Here is a 13,068-nt window from a genome sequence, read left to right on the forward strand (position 1 = left end):
TTCCTTGTTTTGAGAACTAAATAAAAAGATCTCAAAGTTATGTTAGAATTAAGCTGAAGGACATTCTGAACAGTCAGAGGCAGACACAGTACAAAGGACAGCACAGATAACAGTCAAGGAGGGAAGCCAAGAGTCAGTACTTAAATCCAATCTCAGTTATTACAGCTAAAGAAAAAGTGGGGGAGTGTAGTTAGGAGGAAAAAGAAATGCTCAGAATCCGGGATTGCCAAAACAGAGAGCAAGACAAGAAAATATTATATGGTTCAAGAAGAGAGACTTTAGCTTTGTTTTTACTGAATGCTAGTCAAGTCTTATTGAGTTGTAGGTCAGACAAAATAAAGCCATAGTAAGAGGAAATTTGCTTCCATATTTTATTCTCTATGCACAGACCTCATATTTATTGCATTCTGTTTTTCCATCTCCATATGTCTTTCTTCCCTTCTTCTGTTTTCATTTCATGTCAAAACAATTCAAATCATACTAAGATCTTATTAACATTGGATAAGAGAGAAGAGTAGGAAGTTGAAATTGGGTGGAGAACAGATGGTGGCTGAGAAGTGCACTTGAGCTCAGACAGGGCTGGAGACAAGTTAAGTCAACTGTAGCAACAAATCCCAGGGAAGGCACTTCTATGGTTTATGATATTTCCAGAAGACAGTGGACTCTCAGTCTGTAGTATCAGAAGGTCCATTGAAGTGGGCAAGAAATTCCAAACAATGGCTGTTTGTTTTGGGAGTGGGAGCATGTCCAAATGTAGTAAGATTTCTGTGAGGAGGGAGAGGGACAAGGAGGATGAAGAATTGTCTCTCCACTCAAAGAGTGGAATTGCCTGGAACTAGATAAATCTGGTTAATCCAATTAATGCTTGAGATTAAAGCTAGAACCTTAAGCTCTGAAGAGGACAGGGGTTAATGATAGAGTAACTATAAAGAAAATGCAAAGTGATGCATGCATAAATGAGTCCTGTTTTTTGGCCAGCTCCAGTACAAAGCATAGATATAAGGTGATATTAATTTAAGGACTGATTAGGACAAATTATTGGAAAACATGGTTAGATAGAAGACTATTAGAGCTCATGGCCCATTGACTGGATTGCTGGAATTTGCTCCTGAGGTTAGTATTTATATTTTTATTCATCCTGTCAGTATAAGCCTAAGAACCTGGGAAGATTGAAGTTCAGGCTTAGCCCATCTGTTGAGCTAGTGATAGGTAACTGGGGAAAACAGAGTGAAAAGGAGACAGTTGTTAACACTTTGTTCTCTTGATCTCATTCAGACCTTGTCTCTCTTGTGTTGCATTTCATTTTAATTGGGCATTGTGAAGAATTGAATAATTTGACTTTTAAATCATATTTATTGAATGTTGTTGGTTTTTTTTTTTTTTTTTTTTGGCATTTCTTGACTCTGCTATTCCAGATGCAAAAAACAAAAACAAAATAAACAACCCTAAAACATATTGTGTTTAACATATGTAGTTCAACATTTATTATCTGATCCTAATCTAAGGCAAGTAGACATAAATAGAACAATAGACTCAATAATAGAGGACCATTGTAGACTCTGGGTCTGGAGTTCTCTCTTGTCCAGCAAGAGAGTAGGGCACAGGATTAAAAATGCAAGAGAGGCTAATGTCCAGGAGGAGATAAGAGTCCCTAGTAAGGGTCCTTGCTCCATTTTTATTAGGATCAGAAGATTTACAAGAGTGATGCACATTTACAGAGAGACAATGAAACCATGAACATTAATTCATGGGTGTGGGGAGAAGGAGGTTTTGGAGATATGCAGGTGTTAGGGGTTTGGGTCAATACAAAACAAGATTCTGGTGCTTGGTGGAAGGTTGTTTCCAGTTAACATGAGGCCCCACCTCTGTTTACCTAACTGGCCTAGGGGACAAGAAAGAGAGAGCATGCTACCTCAGGGTCAACAAGGCATCTTTCTTTTGCTAATTAGCTCTGCTCTGGGCATATTCACCAGCTTGTTTATAGCCCTATTTACCTGCTTACCTAAATTGGTCCTTCCTTCCTGTGAAAGCAGCTTTCTGCTCTTGTCCTATATCTTTGTCCTATACTGGGGGCCTGTGTCCCGTCTGTCCTACACTGGGGGTCTTTGCCCCATTTGTCATATACTGGGGGCCTTTTCCCGATTTACCTAATCTTATTTACCCAATCTTGTTTACCCAAACTTGGGTGTGAGCATCCTATGGCTTTCTGATTCTTTATATCTTGTTAACTCATCAGTGCAGACTCAGAGAATTCCTAAGCTTATTCCCCACAGAGGACTATATATAGTGCCAGATTTTACTATTAGATTAAAAAATTTCTTTGGGAGCTTAGTTTTTATCAGTCGATTCTGTGGTACAAACTGGCAGCCAAGAGTTTGGCTTGGCAAGTTCTGTGTTTTAAGATCATTTAAATTCTTATATCTCCAGGCAGACCGTGTGTTTTCCAGTTCACCATAATCCCTATGACCTCTTGCTAATGGTACTTAGATGTTACATACATTTTTCTAACCTGTTTGTTCATCAAATATGATTATCAAAACACATATAGAGATTTGGCAAGTTCTCCAAGCCCAGTATAACTCTAGGAGCAAACCTCAAAGAAGGAAAGACAAAGCTGTACAGATGTGATTAATGATAAGCTTAGCTCCATCACTGCCTAAGGGACATGCTCCCTAGAGACCAATTTCATAGCCCATGTACCAAGTTTATTATTATTGGCAGAAAACTACAACTTACTCCATGCTGTAGGTTATTTATTTATTTTTTTCTCATCTCCCTACTTATTTTTTTAAATAGACTTATATTTAAAGAACTGCTTTAGATTTACAGAAAAATTGAGATAATATTACAGAGAGTTTTCATATGTCCTATGTCCAGTTTCCACAATTATTAACATCTTACATTGGTCGGGTACCAATATCGTTACATGATGGTTATGGACTGAGTGTTTTTTCTCCTCAAATTTGTCTGTTGAGATCCTAACCCCCAAAGTAATGGTATTAAGAAGCAAGGCCTTTAGGAAGAAATTAAGTCATGAGAGTAGAGGCTTCTTTAATGGGATTAGTGCCTTCATAAGGAGAGATATGAGAGCTTGCTCAGACTCTGCTCTCTGCCGTGTGACACGGCAACCAGGACTCAGCAGACTGCAGCTGGGGAGAGGATCCTTACTAGAACCAACCAGGTTGGCATGGATTTCCAACCTCCGGAACTGTGAGAAATAAATATCTGTTGCTTATAAGCCACCCAGACTATGATACTTTTTATAGCAGCCCAAAGTGACCAAGACAATTCATATTAACCAAAGCCCATACTTGACTCTGATTTTCATAGATTTTACCTAATATTCCACGATACATTTTACTTAGTTGCCATGCCTCCTTAGGCTTCTCTTAGGTATAACAGTTGCTCAGAATTTCCTTGTTTAAGATAACCTTGACATTCTGACTGGTCTGACCAATTTTGACTGATCAGATATATTGTAGGAGGAAGAATGAGTTTACAGTAGAGAAACCTGAAAAATACTGTGTCAACCAAGGTCGACATCAACGTGATAAATTATGTGGATGGAAAAGGAAGATGTAATGAAAATGGCACTTTTCCTCTGTGGTCTTCCTCCTCTCCCTTCCATAATTTTTTTTTTTTTTGAATGAAGTCACTATGCACAGCTCACACCTCCAAGTACATAGTTATCCTCCATCTATGTAAATTATTTTTAATTCTTCTGCATGGGAGATTTGTCTCTTCTCCATTCATTTATTTACTCAACCATTTATTTATATCCATAAGACTCATGGATATCTGCATTATGTTTGGGGTTATAATATACTGCTTTATTTTGTTCTCAATTTGTTCAAGCTTTGGCCATTGGTCCAGCTTTCAGTTGGTTCTAGCTCTTATTTGACATGTCCTCGTCAATTTTTTTGGAGGGAAGCACTTCCTTACTTTCTGATGTTAGAAGATACTTAAGATTCCATACATAGTTCTTGACCCAGTCTTATGATCAAACAGTTCTCCAAAAGGCCCTCGTTCATTTTGTCAGAAAATGGTGCGCTTGTTGCTACTAAGTGTCATCATTTCTAGGTCCTATAAGCTGACAAAGGAAGGATATATATCTGTTTATAAATACTGTAAATATTCCTATATGGATCCATGTATATCTATACTGAATATGAATTCATATTGGTATCTCTAACTCTAATTCATAATTACGTAGATTATTTTAGTCTCTTCCCCTGCTTATCTGAAAGCTGCTACCACAACACACACAGAGCATACCATATTTTTAAATCAGAGTTAATATATCTTTGTTCACTATAACATCTGGTCAAAATTTCAAGTAATTGGAGAAGATATAGACAGAAAGAAAACACACGGTTTATATAAAATTTATGTAATACTACGTGCGAAGATATAATTTAAATTCTAATTAGTAACCATTACTAATTCTTACCTTTATTTTGAGATTAAAGAAAATGAAACAGAATTTTGGTAAACTAAAATTTACGAAATTTAGGAAGAGTGAAAAAATCTCTTCAGGAAAACTTTAGTGCTAGAAAAAGACATATGAGGAGAAGTCCGTGTCCATTTCACGTCAGCGCAGAGACCTCATTCAAGCTTTGCGGGAGGATCTTGTAACCGTCCAGATATACGTATAAGTGGAATCAATGATCACAAACTTCATTCTTAAAAAGTTTCAAATCAGCTGTTTAATAAGTGTGACCGGCATATACTAGAGAAGAATGAAACTAGTGTGGAAAGTCAGTAGAGGGTTGACTCACATAAATCATGATAAAGCTGCTGGAGACCAGTAGACACCTGAGCAGAAACATGTTGTGACTTTAATGAAACATGTTTCCATATGGAATTCTTGTAAGGGGCATGATGAAACCTTTGGAAGCACAATGAAAAAGTAAAGGTAGGCAGAGGTGAAAAGAACTGCATCACAACATGATTAAAACATGACCTAACCATGCCCTATGAAATAGACTTATTAGACACATTAAAACTGATCTTTAGCCCAAGTTCCGTAATTTTTTACAGAGTGATTAGAACATTCCTCTAGGTAGGTCTGAAGCAGACTTTATATGGAAATATCATCTGCAAATGTTTTCCCATCTTAATTTTCCAACATCATCTTGCCAAATCATGTTAGAAGGTCTTGTAACAATAATATTTATCCCCTTGACTTTTATCTGTGGGAATGCAAAAAGTGTAGAAAGCTCTCATTCTTCACTCACTGAGAGTTGGGTTCTTTGACCCTTAAGTAATCTTCTGGAGAATACCTAATTGCTCCATCTGTAAATCTTGTGGGAAGAAATAGCCTGGTGTTTACTTTGTTACATTAAAAATTTCCCTATCTGTTGTCTGTGATCTGCAAATTTAGCTGACAGTTGCTAAACTTGAGGCAATTGCTGTCTGCTGTATTTTTAAGTGAGTAATGGAGAAATTACTGCTTCTAAAGCTTTCTTTTGTTATTGCAGGGTTAATACAGTCTTAAGCAATTTTTGGTTTGCTGTATTACTACAAGCAAGAAGTAAAATTGTTTTTCATCTTTTCTTCTGAAATTTTCAAACCTAGGCCCGATTGAAAATAGATGTATGATAATAAAAAAATGCTTTCAACTTATTTACCAAAATCTTGATGATAAAAGATTTTGCTTTGTTAACTTTAACCTATGAATCTATGTCCTGGTGCATTTCTAGCAAACAAACAAGCAGCAATTATGAAACTTACTTGATTTCGTATGTTGTGCATATGATGTATTATGTATTGTACTGGTTTACAATTAATGCAGTTTTAAGGTGAGCACTTTATTCTTATCTCTCCATTCCTTTTCATTTTGTGTGTGTATGTATATTTGCACTCATGCTTCTATTTGGTAAAATTAGACTTACAATTTGTATTCCACATAAATGGATTAAAGTGATGGAGTAATAGATCGCGTGCTCAAGTTTGAGTCTAAGCCTGTGTCTGTACAAATAAAATCCATGTCTATATACGTAATTTCGCTAAAGCAAAAATTTTCAGTTCAGCAAATTGACTGGCTGTTCCTTCTCTCTCATTCTTGCACTCTCTTACTTTCTCTTATTCTTTTTCATTTTTCCTTTTTGGCTTGTTTACATGATGCCCACTCTCCAGTTCGATCCATGAATTGCCTTTTTGATGGAATATTTTGCTGTCCAATGGCAGTGACAACATAGATGAGAAAGTAGATAAAATCCTTTAGCGTATTTTGAAAGCAAGAAAGATGAAATTAATGATTAGATTTTTAAATAAGGAGTCATTATTAAGATTTATCAGATTGGTGGTGCAGATGTCTTCACCTTGCTTTCAGGGTCAGACACTGATCATATTAAAGGTGTGTACTTAACACATTAAGAGGTTTCGTGTAAGGTCGGGAGTTCTTTGATTCACATTGTCTACTTATTTACCAAAATCTTGAGAACAAAAGATTCTGCTTAGGTAACTTTAACCTATGCATCTATTTCTCAATGCATTTTTAGCAACAAACAAACAAACAAACCAGCAATTATAAAAATTTGTTGATTTTGTTTGTTGCAGGTACTATGTATGTATTTTACAATTCAGTTTTAAGGTGAATACTTATTACTACCTCTAATAAAAATAATACTACAAATGGCATTAAAAGTCCCCCAAGGTCAGACTTTTGAGTGGCTTTTATGTCTTCTCACTTCCTTTTGGGAGGAGACTCTGGAAGAAGAAGGGCCTATAATGTTCGCAATTTAAAATGACGGTAATTGGAAGCTGTTAGAAGTTTTCAATTCCAAATCTCAGCCCCTTACAGATTCCAGAGTCCATTTAGCACAGCTTTATCTGTAGGACTTGTTCTGTTTCATGCTAAACTCCAGCCACATTGAAATTCTTTCACTTCTCAATTTGTGTCATGCTCTTGCCTACAAATTACTTCTCCCCTGATGTCTAGACCAGCCTTGCCCACATATCCTTCTTCCCTTTGTGTGGCTAACTTCTCCTCATCCTTCAGTCTCCAGCTTAGATTTTCTCAGTGAAGTGTAGTCTAGTTAGGTGAGATAACTCTTGCTATATGCTTCTGAGAAATCTTGTATTTTTCCTGTGAATGTTATGCTAAAATTGTTTGTTATCTGTTTTATTCACTGTGTATGAGATCCATAAGATAAAAGACTGCAAAGGGTGGTAGGACAAGGGAACTTGAATCCAAAGAGGAGAATGTGGAAATGAAACTTAGGCAGAACTCTGAGGAAAAAGAGGCCCCCTAACACGGTCTGAGAAGAAATACAGGCAAGAAGAAATCACCTTGAGAAACAATGTTTTTAGGAACAGTGAGTACCAGGGTTGAATTTCCAGTTGGTTGCTTCTTGTGTATTACTCATAAATCTCTTATTGATGCTATTATTCTGCACACTTTTGTGCTCAAGAGTATTGGGAATCAGAAGAGAGAAAGAATGGGCTTTGTGGTCCACACCACAGATAATGTCGACCCACAGAGAGAATGGCAGCTGCAGGTACCTGAGTAGTTGTAAGGAGAAAAATCACAGAGGAAAAGTTGCAGTATGAACCAATGCATGAAAAAATAAGAGAATACTCTTCTTCCTCCTTCCACATTGTGGGGCTTTCAAACAAAGTGGGCTTAAAGGACCCCAAAGCGATAGTAAATGAGTGAGGAGGTACATAAATGTGAACCAAAGCTCTAAGATCCTTCTCTTTTGAGTAGAAATGTAAAGTTAGGCATCTGTAAGTTGGATTTCTTGAAGCTGTGGATTATTATTTTTCATCATTTGTGGAAAAGTTTCAGCCATTGACATTGTCACTTTCATTGTTGTCTCTCACCCTTTCCTCTCTCCTCCACCTGTAAAAACTCAACTAGGTATTTGTAAGATCTTATCCCCAATCCTCCATGATTTTAATTATATTTTTTTATTATTAATACCTCTTTAATTCTTGGATATGAATTCCAGATAGAGTTCTTTGGTTTTAGTTCCTGGATCTCTAATTTTCTTTTCAGTAGTGTCTAATCTGTTATAAAACATCTCCACTGAGTATTTCAGTCAAATTGTTGTATTTTTACTTTTAAGAGTTTCTTTTTTACTTATTTTCAAATATGCTTGGTCTTTGATTATATTTAATCTTCTTTATCTCATATGTGTCAGTTTCACTCCTCAATTAGCTAAGAAGTGCTTTGTAATGAGTAGCCACTTCCCTCTTTCACTGAGTGCTCAGCTGTGCTAAGTTGTACAGACACCTGGGTTGGTTAGTTAAAAATATGAAGTCAGCCTTATTAGTGAAATGGAATACAAAGAGGAGTTGAGAAAACTTCCATTGTTCTATGGAAGAGACTACCATTTGTAACCCATCTCTGGACAAGATTTCTGTTTTTCTACAAAGGTTTGTAATGTTCCACATAATATACAAAATGCTAAGAGGGAGCATTTAAGTTTTTATTTTTTTTAATTTCTCTAATGTTGATTTATTCTTGAGAGAGTGAGTGGGAGAGGGACAGACAGGGGAGAGAGAATCTGAAGCAGGCTCCAGGCTCCCAGCTGTCAGCACAGAGCCCTATGTGGGGCTCAAACTCACAGACCACAAGATCATGACCTGAGCCAAAGTCAGACGCTTAACCAACTGAGCCACCCAGGCACCCCAAGCATTATGTCTTTTATTTTATTTATTTATTTATTTATTTATTTATTTATTATTTTTTAATTTAATTTTTTAATTTTTAAAATTTACATCCAAATTAGTTAGCATATAGTGTAACAATGATTTCAGGAGTAGAGTCCTTAGTGCCCCTTACCCATTTAGCCCACCCCCCACTCCTACAATCCCTCCAGTAACCATGTTTGTTCTCCATATTTATGAGTCTCTTCTGTTTTGTCCCCTTCCCTGTTTTTATATTATTTTTGTTTCCCTTCCCTTATGTTTATCTGTTTTGTCTCTTAAAGTCCTCATATGAGTGAAGTCATGATTTTTGTCTTTCTCTGACTAATTTCACTTAGCGTAAAACCATCCAGTTCCATCCACGTAGTTGCAAATAGCAAGATTTCATTCTTTTTGATTGCTGAGTAATACTCCATTGTATATATATACCACATGTTCTTTATCCATTCATCCATCGATGGACATTTGGGCTCTTTCCATACTTTGGCTATTGTTGATAGTACATCTGTGTCTTTTAATGCAAAATATTATTTTTAATATAAAAAGTTATAAAACAATAACTTTTAAAACTACTAAAGAAAGACAAACACCCAATGACTTTGACAATAAGTTTTATTTTAAGTTGTGTCATAGTTACACTTAGATTTCCACACCATCAAAACAGCAGAAAAAAAATCTCTTTGGGAATACATAAAAGCATCTTCAAGTCAGAAAATAAAGTCAGTGTTTAAAAACACAATAATTTAAATAAAATTAGAAGAATCCATTTGTACATAATAAATAAGTTTTAACTAGCAAGAAATTACTCGGTTAATTTTGCCTGTTGAATTTTTGCTGCTTTGAGAAACAATTATAATTCAGGATTCTTACAGTTCAACACAGCCCAGTACAAGGCAGGCAGTGACAAGACAAGGCTAGGACTATAAAAGTAGGATTTCTAGTTCAATTACAATTTCAGATAAATAGTAATATACATATACTAAAAAATTATTCATTGTTTATCTGAAATAAAAATTAATTGGGTCTCTTGTTTGTTTTCAATTTTGCTAAATCTGGTACCCTTGATCAACATAGTTCTCTGATGTCACATCATTTAATATCAAAATAAATAAAAATTCACTACCGTCATTATACTATCCTACCAACAATGCTTCATTTCCCATTTTCCCCAATTTATACAGAGAGATTCCCCTATTTGTGTCTTAAATAAATATATAAATAATAAATAAGCAAACAAGTTTCACTTGCACATAATAATTCGCCTGACATGAGAAAAAGTTAAAGTGCTTCCACATGTCCTCACGTCTCTGTGAGGTAGGATGGTGACTGATACTTTTTCTCCAGTTGAGGAATAAATACGGAAACAAGGACAGGGACTCCTGGCTCCTGGCCAGCAGGTTGAGGTTGAAAGATGTAACAATAACTACAAAACATATCCAGGATTTCCAGTTAAATTTGAATTTGTGGTAGACAATAAATAATATTTTTAATATAAGTGTGTCTAAATATTGCATGGGACAGTGTCATGGGATATTGGAAAAAAAACTATTCATTGTTTTTCCTAATCTCCAGATCTAACTGAGCATACTCTATTTTATCTGGCAACCAACCCTACACCAGACCCACACACTGCATGAAGTGCTGAAGTGAATTTGCTTGCTTGAAGTTTCATTGGCATCTTTATTGAAGAATTCTTGGAAACCATGGAGAATGTGTTTGTTTGTTTGTTTATGCATTTTGTTTCTCAGCTCTGAAAAGAAGTAAAATTAAAATCAAAATTTTGTAAATTAACATTATTTGAACCAGGAGGAGAGTATGGTTCTTGAAAATACATTTACTATGGAAATTAATACAGTCCTAGATATTCGTGTGTTAGCAATGTCCTAATTGTCAACTATTGTTGAAACTATTGTTTCTATAAATAGAAAGACCAGATAAGTTGTCATCCAAACCGAGACCCTTCTGAGGGAGCCATACTAATGATGCAGGGCACGGCATTTTAAGCCCAGACTTGCCCTGACAAACTGAGACAGATGGTCTTCCCAGTCTTGAGAACAACAAACTCACTATTGCCGCTATTTTTTTGTTAAGTCAAAGGGGCAGATCCCTAGAGAGTAGTCTTCCAGTAGAAACAAGAAAATTAGAGGCTAACTTTTAGACTGTATGTCTCAGAATAAATGAAGCATCTAAATTAAAAACAAACAAACAAACAAAACACAACTTACTTCTTCAAAAATATCTCCACAACCTTCTGCACCCACTTTTGCTTGGGGTCCAGGCACACCTCATTTCCACTGACGAGCTTTACACTGAAATGACAGAGATATGATTGAATCAGTATTTAGTGGGTTTCAGACATCCCTTTGTCAATTCGAGTCGTGGTTCTTGAAATATAGGCATAAAGTCTGAGTTCAAGTCGTTAGCTACGAGGCATGAGAGGTACTGTATGTAAATGTCATGGAGACAAAGAATTTCTTTCTTGTCTTGCCCACTGCTGTGTTCCTGTACCTAGAACTTTGTATGACACTTCTACCTTCCTCAATTATAGGTTTGCTGGAGTAAAATATCTAATCACTTTTGAAAGTACTTACATGATTTCTGAGTTTTCACAGTGTGGGCCACTGTCAATCACTGTCAGTTCTTTGATTAATTTGGGATTGAAAGGTGTGGAATGAGTTTTTATGCACTGGCATCGAAGTTCTGAACTAATTCTTGACACAACTGCAGCTGTGAAAGAAAAAAAGTCAATTCAGGATTAATTTCAACCTAGATACAGCTCTGCTGGCTACTCTCTCCTTAATTTCAAACTGATCATTTAGTGACGGGATGTTTGGTAAACATCTCATCTTTAGTAAACTCATTCTCAGAGTGGAAGCCTGGATATTCTCCTAGCTCCTAAATTCAATTAAAAAAATTGTTGAGGCGCCTGGGTGACTCAGTTCGTTGAGCGTCCAACTCTTGATTTCAGCTCAGATCATGATCCCAAGGCCATGGGATTGAGCCCTGTATCTGGCTCGATGCTGAGCCTGGAACCTGCTTGAGATTCTCTCGTTCTCTCCCTCTGCCCCTCTCCTCTACTCACATTCTCAATCTCTCTTTTAAAATAAAAATGAAATAAAATAACAAACTGTCACTAATGACAGAATTGATTGACTTCCCGCATAAAGACTTGGAGTTGCCTTTGTGAAATGTTGACATCCTCACAGTACTTTTTTTTCTACTTGGTATTGTGCAAACTTCTATGATGCCACAATGTTACCTACAGTATGTAAACTAAAATTCAACAACAGAGAAATTGCCTTCAGAAAAAGTTAATAAAAATAGATAAGTAAGTTGCACAAAGATGTCTCATATCTTGGGAAAATCCTTAATGCTTCACAGAAAAGAAAAAATATATAGAAACTACATGCTATGAACATTTCTAACTGCATTTGTTTCATAGGAGGGATCCCAAAAGGTTTACAATTTGTCAGGGTGTCTTTAAACCAAATAGGAATTGATAGTTGTCTGAAACAGCACAAGGAGTAAAATTACCAGGTTTACCATACTTGATATTAGTTAATAATAATATGGGTATCTAATAAGATACACTCTAAATTATAGATTTAAATTAAATGTATGCATACTACAGAGTATGAATGATAGGAACAGAATGTCGACATTAATCAAGCTTTATACTTTTCTAAGTGTTGTATAGATCAAGCCTAAACAATTAAAACTTCAATTGAACATGAAATGACTGTAAATATTATTTCCTTTTCTTGAATAAGAAGAATGTTATTAAAGCAGGAAGGATAATCTTGCAATCTAAGGATCACATTTAGACACAGGAAAACTGGTAGATCAGAAAGGCATGCTTACCTTCACACAGAGCTGCAGAAAGCATAAAAGCTGCTAAGATAGCAACAACCAGCTTGGAAGTCATGTTGACGCAAGGTGCTTTCATTCTGGTTTCTTCTTGGCTCTTGTCCTAGACGCTTGTGAGCTCTGCTGTCCCAGAGGACTTGTGTTGGATGGAGAGCTTCTGTGGCTTTTTATATTATTCACAGCAGCAGAGAATATGCACCCTCATTCTTGAATTATGTCAGAGGAAATTCCACAATATGCAACCGTCTGCCTGCCCTTTGTGAGCAGACCTGAGTCATCCCACTCCTGGAACATGTCTCTTATCAGATTTTTGGCACGATGGAAATTCTATTTGATCTTTAACATTATTTAATGTATTTCATTTAAAAACATTTTCAACCATGTTTCAAAATAACTGTTACACATTCAAGCTTCTCTTCTTTGACACAGTCTTATCAGATGTACTTTTTTATTTATAAATAAATTTATTGGAGTACCGTCTGGCAATTGTTAGAGAAAGGTCATTTGTGATAACTCTTTTAGGGTAGGGTCATTCCTCTAGGGAAA

At 36.0% G+C, this 13,068-nt stretch overlaps 1 protein-coding gene across 1 annotated transcript; it reads right to left on the reverse strand.

Annotated features, from left to right (window-relative positions):
- Positions 1-9,249: 9,249 nt before the first annotated feature.
- Positions 9,250-12,759, reverse strand: CXCL8 (C-X-C motif chemokine ligand 8). The gene is made up of 4 exons (XM_042934006.1): positions 12,517-12,759; positions 11,247-11,382; positions 10,881-10,964; positions 9,250-10,405 (listed from the first exon to the last, which is right to left on the reverse strand). Exons 1-4 carry the CDS (start codon positions 12,599-12,601, stop codon positions 10,384-10,386), a joined length of 327 nt encoding a protein of 108 aa, XP_042789940.1. The 5' UTR covers positions 12,602-12,759; the 3' UTR covers positions 9,250-10,383.
- Between the last annotated feature and the right edge of the window lie 309 nt (positions 12,760-13,068).

The sequence above is a fragment of the Panthera leo genome, chromosome B1 (genome assembly GCF_018350215.1).
Source record: "Panthera leo isolate Ple1 chromosome B1, P.leo_Ple1_pat1.1, whole genome shotgun sequence".
Classification (NCBI taxonomy): domain Eukaryota; kingdom Metazoa; phylum Chordata; class Mammalia; order Carnivora; family Felidae; genus Panthera; species Panthera leo.